This window comes from Lepus europaeus, chromosome 20 (assembly GCF_033115175.1).
Source record: "Lepus europaeus isolate LE1 chromosome 20, mLepTim1.pri, whole genome shotgun sequence".
NCBI classification, from domain to species: domain Eukaryota; kingdom Metazoa; phylum Chordata; class Mammalia; order Lagomorpha; family Leporidae; genus Lepus; species Lepus europaeus.
In genome coordinates, this window is record NC_084846.1 from 59,018,735 (window position 1) to 59,034,243 (window position 15,509).

The 15,509-nt window shown below is 38.6% G+C and overlaps 1 protein-coding gene across 3 annotated transcripts in view; it reads right to left on the reverse strand.

Annotated features, from left to right (window-relative positions):
- RUNDC3B (RUN domain containing 3B) overlaps positions 1 to 15,509 on the reverse strand; it is a 151,910-nt gene continuing 136,401 nt past the window's right edge. For all 3 annotated transcript variants that reach the window (XM_062178193.1, XM_062178192.1, XM_062178191.1), the window contains one exon: positions 1 to 205. In XM_062178193.1, coding sequence (XP_062034177.1) covers positions 60 to 205 — 146 coding nt within the window. In that variant the 3' untranslated portion in view covers positions 1 to 59. The remainder of the gene's footprint in view (positions 206 to 15,509) is intronic.

Genomic DNA, 15,509 nt, shown 5'->3' on the forward strand with positions numbered 1-15,509 from the left:
GTCAAACTTATGTAAATTGAACATTTACAACATAAAAACCTTTGGCTTTCCATAGTTTTTCAGGATGGAGTTAAGCCTGGACTTGTCATCTCTGTTGTAGGACTTGCAAGGTAGTCATTAGATTTTAGGCTTGTTAGAGACTTGTAACTTGCTACTGATGTTAGAGACCCACAGAGACCAAGTAATGAGGGAGTATCTTCTTTACCTGAAAATTGGGATAAAACATCAGTTACCTGCCCTTCAAGATTCATAACAGTAAAATCCTAAAAGACTTACAAATATCCATAACTTACAAGATATTATAAATACATTTAACCATGATGTGAAAGAGCAGTATTTCAGATCAGATGATTGGCCTAGCAGTTGGGACACCTGCACCCCGCATCATAGTCCTGTGGTCTCATTCCTGGCTCTGGCTCCTGACTCCAGCTTCCTGCCAGTGCCGACCCTTGGAGGCAGCCGGTGGTGACTCAAATAACTGGGTTCCTGCCACCAATGTAGTCGATCTAGATTGTGTTCTGGTTCCAGCTCCAGTCACTGCATGTATCTGGGGGAATGAACTATGGGCGGTGAACTCTGTCTCTCAAATAAATAAAAATAATAAAATAATTTTAAAAATCTCTATCTTAGCATGTTTTGTCTTTCATCATTCTTAAAAATTATACTAAATTATTTGTGCTTCTCATAAAAGTTCTGGATAGGGAAGTTTGAGAACCAACTTTAAGAGCAAAAATAAAACATGTTCACGTTTGTTTGTGGCTGATAACAAAAAAACAAACTAATAAATAACAATTACAGTGCTCAGGCCACAGAAATACCATGGTAAAAGTAATCATTAGAAACAGATTGATCCTAGTCAGTTGGGACTGCCCCAGTTCAGCAGGATGCCGTGATCTGGGAGATTCTGAACAGTTCCTCAGTACTGGCTGTGCAGTGTGAAGCCTTGTTAAGTTCTGCGCTTCAGAAGACCCCCAAAGGCAGGATGGTAGATCTTTCCATAGCTGAGATAAAAGCCATTCTTTTCCAAGCTGAGTGAGTTTCAACCAAACTACACAAATTCCAGCTTTAAGTGGCCAAGGTCTAAGGAAGTCAGCAGATTTCTAACGAAGATGGAAAACCAGTTTTACTCCTACAGTTATGGAGGTGAAACCTGAGCCAGAGACAGAGGTCTCTGAGTATTATACACTATTTCAAAGAGCCCCCTTGAAGTGCTCCTCTGGTCCTCTGCTAACTATGGGGGTTCTCCCTCCTTTAATAAACTCTGAAAGACATGGACTTGTGTTCTGTGTCACATTTTCAGTGCCTACCACACAGCAGTGCTCACTGAATTCCTATATGATTACTGCACCGTGACTCAGTGGAACTGCACTGGGGGTCGGGAGAGCTCCTATGTGCTTTTTAGCCATGTTACTTGGGCAAGGCATCTTGGAACCTATCCTTTCTTTTGCGAAATGGTAACAACCCAAAAGATGACTGGTCATTATACCTTCACAGTTTTGCTGACAAGTGAAATATGAGAGACCTTTAAAAAGGTTGTGAAAAATGTACATTAGACACCCACATAGACGCAAACTGTTGAAACCTTTATACTAAATTGATCTTCTGATTATATAAAGAGAATTGAAAATGAATCTTGATGTGAACGGAAGGGGAGAGGGAGTGGGAGAGGGGAGGGTTGCGGGTGGGAGGGAAGTTATGGGAGGGGGAAGCCATTGTAATCCATAAGCTGTACACTGGAAATTTATATTCATTAAATAAAAGTTTTAAAAAAAAAAAAGAAAAATGTACATTAGAAAAATTCCTTTTTTTTTTTTTTTTTGACAGGCAGAGTGGATAGTGAGAGAGAGACAGAGAGAAAGATCTTCCTTTTTGCCGTTGGTTCACCCTCCAATGGCCGCTGCGGCCAGCGCATCTCGCTGATCTGAAGCCAGGAGCCAGGTGCTTCTCCTGGTCTCCCATGCGGGTGCAGGGCTCAAGCACTTGGGCCATCCTCCACTGCCTTCCCAGGCCATAGCAGAGAGCTGGCCTGGAAGAGGGGCAACCGGAAAAATTCCCATTTTTTTAAAAGCACAAAGTGCTCACCAAAAAACTAAGAACAGAAAATACCTTGCAAGTAGGTGAAGCTTTATGACATATGCGAAAGGATTATTACATGTCAAGTATATAACTGAGGCAGGAGAAGATCCTCCAGAATAGATGAAAAAAATGTTAAAGCAACAAGCAATTGGTAGAGAGGTAGAAAGCTTATTCAAAGAGATAGTAACTGAAAATGTCTGGAATACAGAGAAAGAAGGAACTATCTTGTTTCAGGAAGGCCAAGTCACCAGTCATTCACATTGACCAAGTCTACCAAAGAATCAGGCCGGTGCTGTGGTGTAGCTGGTTCAGCCCCCGGCTGTAGTGCCAACATCCCATATTGGTGACAGTTTGAGTCCCGGCTGCTCCACTTCCAATCCAGCTCTCTGCTAGGGCCTGGAAAAGCAGTAGAAGATGGCCCAAGTCCTTGGGCCTCTGTACCCACATGGAAGGCTTGGAAGAAACTCCTGGCTCCTGGCTTCAGATTGGCACAGCTCCAGCCATTGCAGCCATCTAGGGAGTGAAACAGTGGATGGAAGACCTCTCTCTCTTTCTGTAACTCTGCTTTTCAAATAAATAAATACAAATCTTTAAAAAAAAGATATAATCAAACTCTACAAGTTTAAAGACACGACTCTCAAATAAAAGAAAGAATAGATAAAGTGGTCCCAGTTTGCCTGACTTCAGACATGTTAGCACAAACCTTAAAGGCCAGGAGGAAGTAGGATGAGATATTACTGAAGAAAAAAATTTCCAGTCAAGAATACTGTACCTAGCAAAGCTACTCTTCAGATATGTAGACGAAAGGAAGACTTTCCCAGACAAATCAAAGTCTACAGAATTTATATCTGCCAGACGTGTCTTACGAGAAAAGTTAAAGGGAATTCTCTAAATGGAAAGAGATACTAACAAAATATCAGAAGGTAAAAAACTGATAACAGTAATTATATAAAATTAAAATGCTCTAATATTGTAAACATGGCACATAAACTATTCATATCTTTAGAATGAATAAAATCAGTTTAAAATAAAAACTACATTAATATCTTAAGAGAAAGGCAATATAGGAAGAGATGTTGATCTTACTGATTTCTATTGTTTCTTTTCCTATGTTTATAATCAGTGTCATGCTGCTATCATTTCAAAATAGTTTGTAATAGTCAAAAGATGCTTTTTGTAACCCTCACACCACCATAAAGCAACTCTAATATAGCATTACCAAAAACAGTAACCAAGTAATAAAACACAGTATTACAGAAAATAACAACAAAGCAAGATTATAACAAGGCGAAAGGGAAAGAGAGAGAAGGAAAGGATTTACAATAAAACACAATCAAAATGGCAGCAGTAAGACCTTACCTAATTACCTTAAATCTACATTGATAAGTTCTCCAATAAAAGACAAGGGTGACCAAATAGATAAAAATTACAAGACCAAACTATGCTGCTTATAAGAAAGTCACTTCACCCGTGAGAACAGGGCTGGATGAAAGTTAAAGGATGGAATAAGACATCCTATGTAAATAAAACCCAAAAAGAAGCAGGAGTAGCCACACTAACATCGGATAAAACAGATTTTAAATCAAAAGCATTACAGACAGATAAGGAAAGGCATTCATAATGGTAAAGGGTTCAATCATGCAAGAGGAAATGAGAATTATAAATACATATGCAACCAACATCAAACCACTCAGATTCATTACGGGAGAAATCATCTCAAACACCATTTAACAACAGGGGATGCTAACTACTCCACTATGAGAAAGGGACAAATCGTCCAGGCAGAAAATCAGCAAAGAAACAGCAGAGTGAAACTGCCTCATGGATCAACTAGACTCAGCAGACATCTGTAGAATGTAACCCAACAGCTGCAGAAAACACATTCTCAACACATGTAACACAGATCACAAGATAGGTCACAAAACAAGTCTCAGCAAACTAAAATATATCAAGTATATTTTCTGGCGATACTGCAATAAAACTAGAAATCTGTAACAAGAAACACTTTGAAACTACATAAATAAATAGAAATTAAACAACTCACTCCTACAACAACCAACAGATCAAGGGAGCAATTAAGAAATAAGTTTTAAAACTTGTTTAAATATGGCCGGCACCGTGGCTCAACAGGCTAATCCTCCGCCTCGCAGCGCCGGCACACCGGGTTCTAGTCCCGGTCGGGGCACCGATCCTGTCCCGGTTGCCCCTCTTCCAGGCCAGCTCTCTGCTGTGGCCAGGGAGTGCAGTGGAGGATGGCCCAAGCCCTTGGGCCCTGCACCCCATGGGAGACCAGGAGAAGCACCTGGCTCCTGCCATCGGAACAGCGCGGTGCGCTGGCCACAGCGCACCAGCCGCGGCGGCCATTGGAGGGTGAACCAACGGCAAAAGGAAGACCTTTCTCTCTGTCTCTCTCTCACTGTCCACGCTGCCTGTCAAAAAAAAAAAAAAAAAAAAAAAAGGCCAGCGCCGTGGCTTAACAGGCTAATCCTCCGCCTTGCGGCGCCGGCACACCAGGTTCTAGTCCTGGTTGGGGCGCCAGATTCTATCCTGGTTGCCCCTCTTCCAAGCCAGCTCTCTGCTATGGCCTGGGAAGGCAATGGAGGATGGCCCAAGTGCTTGGGCCCTGCACCCGCATGGGAGACCAGGGGAAGCACCTGGCTCCTGGCTTCGGATCGATGAGATGCGCCGGCCGCAGCGGCCATTGGAGGGTGAACCAATGGCAAAAAGAAGACCTTTCTCTCTGTCTCTCTCTGTCTCTCTCTCTCACTATCCATTCTGCCTGTCAAAAAAAAAAAAAACTTTTTTAAATAAATGAAATTGAAAGCATACCAGAAACCTATGAGATACAGAAAAAGCAATACTAAGGGGGTGTTTATACCTGTCAATATCTACACAGGAAAAGCAGAAATATCTTATCACTGTAACTAAGGAAACTAGAAAACATGAAAACCAACCAAACCCAAAATTAGTAGAAGAAAAGAAAGAAAACTCAAAGCAGAAATAAAGACTAAAAATAATTTTAAAAACAAATGAAATGAATAGCTGGTTCTCCAAAGATGAACAAATTTAACAACCCTTAGATATCCTAGGAAACAAAGAGAAGACTCAAATAAGTAAAATCAGAGAAGAAACGGGAGGCATTAGAACTTTAAAAACAGATACTCCAGGAATTCCAAGATGGTTGAATAGGGGAAGGATGTGCTCATTTTGAATGGAGAAAACAGCAGAAGAAAAACAAAGGAAGTGCATTCCCACGGGAGAGCTGGAGAGAAGTTTGCAACAGAAATTCTACAGAAGGAAAGGGGACAGCATGGAAGGTGTGGACAAGCAGCAATGAGTGCAAACATCACACATGACCCTGCAGCCAGGAACTGGAGGAGACGCCAGCTTTGGAGAGGAAGGTGAGAGCAGACTGTGGCAGCCCATGCCACTGGTCACATTGCCCACGGGAGAGCCTGTGGACCATGCTGTCTTTGACTTGGGCCTGAATCTCCAGCAGGAGGCAGGGTACCTGCCAAATTCAATAACAGAAAAGCACGTTTCTTTCTCCCCACTCCCCCAACAAGGGTGCCCAGCAACTGGCAGGGAGAAGGCACAATCTGACACCAGTAGAGGCTGTAACAGATCCTGTGTCATACAAAAAAATTAGCCAAATAAATTCAACAACACATCAGAAAGATCATTCACCTGGACAAATTGGATTTATCCTTGGTATGCAGGGATGGTTCAACATAGGCAGATCAATAAATGTGATACATCACATTAATAAATTAAAGAATAAAAACCATATGATTATCTCAATAGATGCAGAGAAAACGTACGATAAAATAAAACATCCTTTCATGATAAAAACTTTAAGCAAATTGGGTATAGAAGGAAGACTCCTTAACACAATCAAGGCAATTTATGATAAACTCACAGCCAGCATCATATTAAATGGGAAAAGGTTGCATGCATTTCCACTAACATCTGGAACCAGACAAGGATGCCCACTAACACTATTACTATTTAATATAGTAATGGAAGTTTTAGCCAGAGCTGTTAGGTAAGAAAAAGGAATCAAAGGGATACAAATTGTAAAGGAGCAAGTCAAATTATCCCTGTTTATAGATGACATGATTCTATCTACAGAGGAAACAGAAGAATCCACTAAGAGACTACTGGAACTTGGAGTGTGGTAAAGTTTCAGGATATAAAATTCACAGACAAAAATTAATAGCTTTTGCATACAAAGAAAATGCTATGGCTGAGAAAGAACTTGTAAGATTAGCCCCATTAACAATAGCTACAAAAATTTAAATGATTTGGAATATATTTAACCAAGCAGGTGAAAATGATCTATATGATGAATTTATAAAATATTAAAGAAAAACTAGTTAGAAGAATACACACACACACACACACAAAGGAAAAATCTTCCACGTTCATGAAGTGGAAGAATTAATACCATCAAAATGTCCATACTATGGAAAGCCATTTACAGATTCAATGTGATCTCAATCACAACATGAATGACATTCTAACATCAAGAAAAAAAGATGCAAAAATTCATATGGAAACCAAGAGACTCAAAGTAGCTAAAGCAATCATAAACAACAAAAACAAATTTGGAGGTATCATAATAACAGATTTCTAATGGCAATAAATTATAATCCGATTTCTAAATGCCAATAATTATAATCAGAATACCTGGTACTGAAACAAAATATGTAGAGAAATACAACAGAATAGAAACTCCAGAAATCAATTCAACCATCTACAACTAACTAATCTTTAACAAAGGAGCTGAACTCAATCCCTGGAGAAAGGATAGTCTCTTCAACAAACAGTGGGAAAATTGAACCTACACATGCAAAACTGTAAAATACGACCCCTACCTTACACCATATACAAAAATGAACTCAAAATAGACTGAGTATTTAAACCTACAAACTGATACCATCAGATTACTAGAGAAAAACATCAGGAAATTCTGTAAAGACATTGGCATAGGCATAGACTTCTTGGAAAAGACCCCAAAAGCACAGGCAATCAAAGCAAAAATAGACAAATGGGATTACATCAAACTGAAAAGCTTCTGCACTGCAAAGGAAACACATAACAAAGTCAAGAGGCAGCTAACAGAATGGGAGAAAGTATTTGCAACGTATTTTAACTGATAAAATATTAATATCCAGAATCTATAAAGAGCCCAAGAAAATCAACAATAATTTAAAAAATCCAGTTAAGAAATTTGGCAAAGGCCTTGAATAGGCATTTTCAAAAGAGTCAATTCAAATGGCCAACAGACATGAAAAAATGCTAAGGATCTCTTGCCATTAGGGAAATGCAAATAAAAACCACAATGAGGTTTCATCTCACCCCAGTTAGCAAGACTCTCACACAGAAATCAACAAATGATAAATGCTGGGCAGGATGTAGGGAAAAAGCTATCCTAATCCTCTATTGGTGGGAATGTAAACTGGTGATGCCATTGTGGAAGACAGTATGGAGAATAGATCTACCATAAGACCCAGCCATCCCACTCGTAGGAATTTACAGAAACAAAATAAATTCAGCATATGAAAGAGTGATCTGTTCCCCATGTTTACTGCAACTCAATTAACAATAGTTAAGATGTGGAATCAACCCAGATGTCCATCAACTGATGACTGGATAATGAAATTGTGATATATACAGAGTATGGATTACTATTCTGCCACAAAAAAATGAAATTATGTCTCTTGCAACAGAATGGATGCAACTGGAAACCATTATACTTGATGAAATAAGCTAGTGCCCAGACAACAAATACCACGTTTTCCCTGATCTGTGGTAACTAATAGAGTACCCAAAAAATGAAATGTATATGAGCAAAATTGACATTATGAGATTCCATGAATGTTTATGGCCCTTGTCTCTACTGTTGAGGAACAGTGTTTTTTTTCTTCTTACTATTTATTGAATTCTTTACTTAGTATAGGGTTAATGTTATGAGTATAAAAGAGACTGAAAGAAGATCTTTGTAAAAATTAAAGGAAGGAATTGGAATGGAAGGCGGAGAGAGTGTGAGAGCATGGGTAGAAAGGAGCATGGGGTGAGAAGTATCAACATTCTGGGGACAGCGCTGTGATGCAGCAGGTAAAGTCACCGCCTGCAATGCTGGCATCCTATGTGGGTGCCAGTTAGAGACCCAGCTGCTCCACTTCCAATCCAGCTCTCTACTGTGGCCTAGGAAAGCAGTGGAAGATGGCCCAAGTCCTTGGGTGCAGCCTTGGGCCCCTGCACCCATGTGGGAGACCCAGAAGAAGCTCCTGGCTCCTGGCTTCTGATCAGCACAGCTCCGGCTGTTGTGGCCATCAGGGGAGTGAACCAGCAGATGGAAGATAGATCAATCAATCTCTCTCTCTCTCTGCCTCTCCTTCTCTTTCTGTGTAACTCATTCAAGTAAATTAATAAATCTTTTAAAAAATAATCTATTTCTGTGTAAATGCGATATGTGAAATTTGTTCACCTATACAAATTAATACAGATAAATAAAGGATTGTTAAAGATTACTATGAACAACTATATGACAAAAATATAACAGAAAAATGGGCAAATTCTTGGACACATATACCTTATCAAGATTAAATCATGAAACAATGAGGCTGATAACAAGTAGTGAGCCTGGGCCTGAATTAGGATAAGTGTCCCGTTTGAAAAAAAAAAGTCTTGTGGTCAGTGCTATAGTGGGTAAAGCCACCACCTGCAGTGCCAACATCCTATATGGGCGCTGGTTCAAGTCCCGGATGCTCCACTTCAATCCAGCTCTCTGCTATGGCCTGGGAAAGCAGTAGAAGATGGTCCAAGTCCTTGGGCCCTAGCACCCGTGTGGGATGACCCGAGAAGCTTCTGGCTCCTGGCTTATGATCTGCACAGCTCTGGTCGTTGTGGTCATTTGGGGAGTGAACCAACGAATGGAAGACCTCTCTCTCTATGGCTCTACCTCTCCTTCCCTCTCTGTGTAACTCTGACTTTAAAACATAAATAAAAATTCTTTAAAAAAAAAGTCCTGGGGGCCAGCACTGTGTCACAGCAGGTTAAAACCCCAGCCTGCAGTGCCAGCATCCTATATGGGCACCGGTTTGAGTCCTGGCTACTCCGCTTCCGGTCCAGCTCTCTGCTATGACCTGGGAAATCAGTAGAAGATTGCCCAAGTCCTTGGGGTCCTGTACTCGTGTGCGAGACCTGGAAGAAGTTCCTGGCTCCTGGCTTCGGATCAGCTCAGCTCTGGCCATTGTGATCATTTGGGGAGTGAACCAGCAGATGGAAGACCTCTCTCTCTGTCTTTACCTCTCTCTGTAACTCTTTCAAATAAATAAAAGAAATCTTTAAAAAAAGAGTAAAAAAATTTAAAAATAAAAAAGTTATGGGCTAGATAGCTTCACTGCTGAATTCTGTTGAACATTTAAAGAATTAATATAAATTCTTAAATTATTCCAAAAATTATAAGAGAATGAAATTCCTGCAAACTCATTCCATGAAGACAGCATTACCATACCAAAACCAGACAAATGGAATTCATCCTAGAGATGGAAGCATAATTCAACATATTCAAATCAATACATGTGATATACTACAACAAGGACAAAATTTATATGATTGTCTCAATGGATGTAGAAAAGGCATTTGGTAAATCCAATATGCCTTACAAAAAAAAAAAAAAACTCTGCAAACTTACATATAGGAGGAACATACCTCAGCATAATACAGGTCATATATGAACAAGCCAACAGGTAACATACTGAGTAGGAAAAAGCTGAAGGCTTTCTCTCTAAGATCTGTAACAAGACAAGGGTGCCCACTTTTAGCACCTTTCATTCAACATATTATAGAATATTCTAGCCAAAGCAATCAGGCAAGAGAAATAAATCAACAGCATCCAAATTAGCAATAAAGAAGTAAAATTGTCACTTTATGCAGATGATACCATCTTATATAAAGAAAACCCCAATAACTCTGCCCAAAAACCTAACAGAACTAATAAATTCAGCAAAGTTTCAGAATACAAAATCAACATATAAAAATCTGTAGGGTTGCTATACTCCAACTGTGAATTACCTGAAAACATCTAGACAGCAACTCAATTTCTCATATATATATGTGTGTGTGTGTGTGTATGTATGTATGTATGTATGTGTTTGTGTATAAAATATGAATAATTTTAATGGAGGTGAATGATCTCCACAATGAAAACTATAAATCCCTGGTGAATGAAACTGAACAGCACATAGGCGTGGCTTAGGAGAATCAATATTAAAATGTTACCACTTACTCTAAATCATCAACCACTTAAGACTATTTATAGGAACTCCTGCTATAACTTTAAAATTCATGCAAAACTTATATTCTACCATGTAACTTATCTCCTTAATATAAAACTTTTTAAAAATGAATAAACTCCTGGAGCCAGCATTGTGGCAAAGAGGGTTAAGGTTTTGCCTGTGATGCTGGCATCCCATACAGGTGCTGGCTCATGTCCTGGCAACTCTACTTATGGTCCAGTTCCCTGCTAATGGCCTGGGAAAAGCAGTGGAACAAGACCCAAGGGCTGGGGCCTCAGCTACCCACGTGGGAGACCTGGATGAAGTTCCTTTTTGGCCTGGCTTATCCCTGACCATTGTGACTCCTTAGAGAGTCAATCAGTGGATGGAAGATCTCTTTTTTTTTAACATCTTTTTTTTTAATAATATTTTATGTATAAAATGTTACCACCAAAAGTGATGTATAGATTCAATGCAATCATTATCAAAATAACAAAATAGCCATTTTCACAGAACTAGGTAAAACAATACTAAAATTTGAAAGGAACCACAACAGAATGTAAATAGCCAACACAATTAGAAGCAAAAAGAACAAGTTAGGAGGCATTATACTATTGGACTCAAACATATATTACAAAGCTACAAAGATTAAAACTGCTTGGTATTGACATAAAAGCAGACACAATAACCAATGGGACAGAATACAGGCTCTAGAAGTAATAAACTCATGCATTTATAGCCAACTGATCTTATAGCAACAGTACTAAGATCATTCCTTGGGAAAAAGATGCTCTTTTCAGTAAATGGAGCTAGGAATATTGGATATCCACATGCAGATGAGCCCCCCCCTCTCTCTTTCACCATGTATAAAAATGAGCTCAAAATGGATCAAACTTAAATACCACTTGAAAGTTTGAAACTAGCAGGAAAAAAAGGGGAGGAGATGCTTCAGGGCATTGGAATGGGAAGAATTTTTGGATCAGATCCCAAAAGCACAGGAAACAAATGCAAAAACAAACAGGATCTCATCAAACAAAAGAACTAATGTGCAGCAAGAGAAATAGTCAATACAGTAAACAGCCTATAAAATGGGAGAGAATATTTGCCAATTATACATCTGACTAGTAATCAGAATAAGGAACTTAAACAACTCAATAGCCCCGCCTCCCCAAAAAATCCACATTAAGAATGAGCACCCAATCTAAACAGACATCTCTCAAAGGAAGACAAATTGCTAACAGGTATGTTTAAAAAAAAAAAAAAAACAACCATGGAGCATCACTAATCATTAGGGAAATGCAAATCAAAACTACAAAGAGATACCACATCACTCTAGTTAGAATGGCTACTAACAAAAAGACAAAGATAACAAGTGCCGGTGAGGACATGGAAAAAAGGGAACATTTGTGCACTGCTGATGGGTAAGTTAGTACAGCTATTGTAGGAAACAGTATAAAAGTTCCTCAAGAAACTAGAAATAGAACTACATTATGACCCAACAATCCCAATCCTGGGAATGTATCCAAGGGAAATGAAGATATGTTCACTGTAGTACTATGTACAATAGCCAAGGAATGGAAACACACTAAGTTTCCATAAAACGATGAATGAATTAAGATATAGATACCATGGAATATTATTCAGCCATAAAAACATGAAATTTGTGACAACATATATAAAACCAGAGGTCACTGTGTTAAATTAAATAAACCAAGCACAGAAAGACAAGTACTGCATGATATTACTCATATGCAGAATCTTTCAAACTTGGTCTCATAGAAGTTTGAATATAATGGTGGTTACCAGAGGCTGGAAGATTAGGGGTGAGAGAAGAATGAGCAAAAGTTGATTAATGGATACTACGTTATAATTAGATAGCAGTAAGAATCTCTGGTGTTCTGTTGCACAGTAGGGTTACTATAGATAATTATAATAGATTATGTTTCTGCTTAAAAAAAGGATTTTGAATATTTTCAGCATTAAGAAATGTTAAATGAGGAGACAAGTTTACTCTCACTGGACATTAAAAAATGTATATATGTATCAAAACTTCATTTGGCACCCTACATGTACAATCTTTATCAGTTCAAAGTTTTAAAAAAAATTTAAAGGAAAAAAGAGTATAAAGTTCCATATATTCTTTGTTTATTAAAAAATTTATTTATTTGAGAGGTAGAATTACAGATAGAGGGAGAGACAGAAAGAAAGGTTTTCTATCTGCTGGTTTACTCCCCAAATGGCCACAACAGCCAATACTAGGCTGATCTGAAGCCAGGAGCCAGGAGCTTCCTCACAGTCCCTCATGCAGGTACAGGGGCCCAAGAACTTGGACCATCCTCTACTGCCCTCCCAGACCATACCAGAGAGCTGCATCAGAAGAGGAGAAGCTGGGACACCAACAGCGCCCATATGGGATGCTGGCAGAGCAGACTGAGGCTCAGCCCACTATACCACAGCACCAGACCCCATATATTCTTAAGATCTCCTTTACTGATTATGTTTAGATTTTTTTATATCTTTCTTTACTTTTTGTAGAGCTGATTTGTTTTATACTGAAAATAGTGTGTTGCATTTCCTATTGTCTCTGGGTTTCTGTGTCTCTTTATATCTTGCATAAAGGTGAATGCCATTATTTGGTGCAAAATCTTGCTATAGGTTTAATAGTGGCTTTCAGCATTAACACATGTCCTTCCTTGTAATGTTTAATGAATAGTGTCTTAAATTTTTAATAAGTTTTATTTACTTAAAAAATATATGAAAGGCAAGGTGATAGAGAGAGAGAGAGAGAAAGATCTTCCATCTACTGGTTCACTACCAAATGCCTACAACAAACTAGACTGGGCTAGGCTGACACCGGGAACCTGGAATCCAATCTGTCTACACACCTAAGTAATTAAGCCATTACCTGCTCCCTTGTAGGGTGCATATGAGCAGGAAGCTAGATAGGACATGAAGCAGGCACTCCAATATGGCAAGGTGTCCCCAGTACTATCTTAATCCTATGACACAACACCTGGCTCAGAATGTTAGCTGAAATTCCACTTGTGTGGTATTAGGTTTGCTACCCTCCTTTCTTTGTGCTTTTATTCTCCTAACATAAATTTGTCTATGCTTTTATACTTAGCCATTCTAAATAATTTGAAATTTTGTTATAATTTGATATATATGGTTATATTTACGTTTCTTTTTCTATATGTGCTTTCTCTGCTATTTTCTATAATTTTTTTAAAAAAAGATTTATTAATCTGAAAGAGTTAGAGAGAGAAGGAGAGACAGAGAGCTCTTCAATCCACTGGTTCATTCCCCAAATGGCTGCAAGCCAGGGCTGGGCCGAGCTGAAGCCAGGAGCCAAGAGCTCCATCAAGATTTCCCAGGTGAGTTCAGGGGCCTAAATACTTGGGCCATCCTCTGCAGCTTTCCCAGGCACATTAGCAGGGAGCTGGACAGGAAGAAGAGCAGCCAAGACAGGAACTAGTACCCACATGGGAAGCTGGCATCCCAGGTGACGGCTTAACCCTCTATGCCACAACACTGGCCCCCACGTTTGAGTTGTTAGCACCATCTCTGCATCCCTTACAGAAAATGCTTTTTCCTATCTTTACACTTTGGGTTGACTTTCTCATTCTGGAGGTAATTTTTGAGCTATTTAGGTTCATATCTCAACTTCTTTTTTTGCAAGCTTAGTTTTGCTGGATGCCTTTGGCACATGGTGGCTTATTACAGGAACATCAGAGACACCTATGACCTTGGTGTTTACTTCTCTACTCACAGGCAATCTGATATATACTCACTGTCTTCCAGTTATGCTAAAAGCTTGTACTGTATGTGGTTGTGTTTCTTCTTATCTTTATATTTTTATGATATGTTGATTCAAATTTACATTACTGCCATTACCTCAGCTATCCAGAATTCCATAATTTTTTTTTTCAACTAGACTGGTGAATTCTTAGAAATCTTAACCAATTAATCGTAAAGGATATATGTCTCTGATGGTCAGTTCTTGTAGTCGTTTAGATTCATCATACAGCTCTTTCCTTGTTGGGGTACTGTCAGTTTTTAGCTTTTTCCCTATTTTTACTCATTTTATTAAGTATGTAAGTATAGAACATTTTAACTGTTAATCTGTTATTTAACCTTGAACTCTCAGCAAATATATTTGTTTTCATAAAATCAGAATGTTATTATCATTTCTCTCCTATTGATATTAAAATCCCTCTAATTAGAAGTTAGGTTTAAATTCTAAATAAATGTGCCTTTTAGATGACTCATCATCAGTAAGTCCATGCACAGTATGGATTAATGGATTACTGATTGAAATTACATATTCTAGATGATAACAGTGAATTCAACAGAAAACTGTTTACTGCCTACTAAGGCCATCCGAGAACATTTCAATGACAAAGGTAAGAGAAGCAGAAGATTTAGTTTAACACTATTCACAATGCTGGCATCTTCCAATTAACTGGACTTTACTTTATTTTTCATATCCTATCACACACATTCAATATATATTTATTCTATCAACAAATACTTAATAGTTGCCTGCTCTATGTGAGACTCTAGCACTATACTAGTGAACAAGATGAGTAAGATCTCTATCCTTAAGTGGGCTCCCTCCCTGCTAATATGCCTGAACCCATGTGGGAGACCCAGAAGAAGCTCCTGGTTCCTGGCTTCAGATGGGCCCAACTCTGGCCATTGCAGCCATTTGGGGAGTGAACTAGAGGATGGAAGAGCTCAAATAAATAAATAAATCTCAAAAAAAGAAACTGAAATATGACCACAATTGAAAATGGCCTGAAAAGTTATGAAAATAAAGATGTTGTTCAATGAGATGCAACACAATGGGAAGAGAGGCTGATAAAATATATAGGAAAGAAATAATAGGAAAAAGTAAAACACTTTTTAATTCTTGTTTCTGAAGTTTTTTCAGGAGATTCAATAAGCCAAGTACCAAAGAGGATTTAAGAATAAGGAAACAATTTGTTGTGTTAAGAGCTGCTAAGAAGTATAAGAAGATGAAGACAGCAAAGAACTGACATTAGCATTGTTATAGTGATTAATCACTATCAACTGGATAAAACTCATTTTAATACAGTAGTAAAGGCACAGAAACCAAATCAGAATGGGTAAAAAAGAACAGGAAGT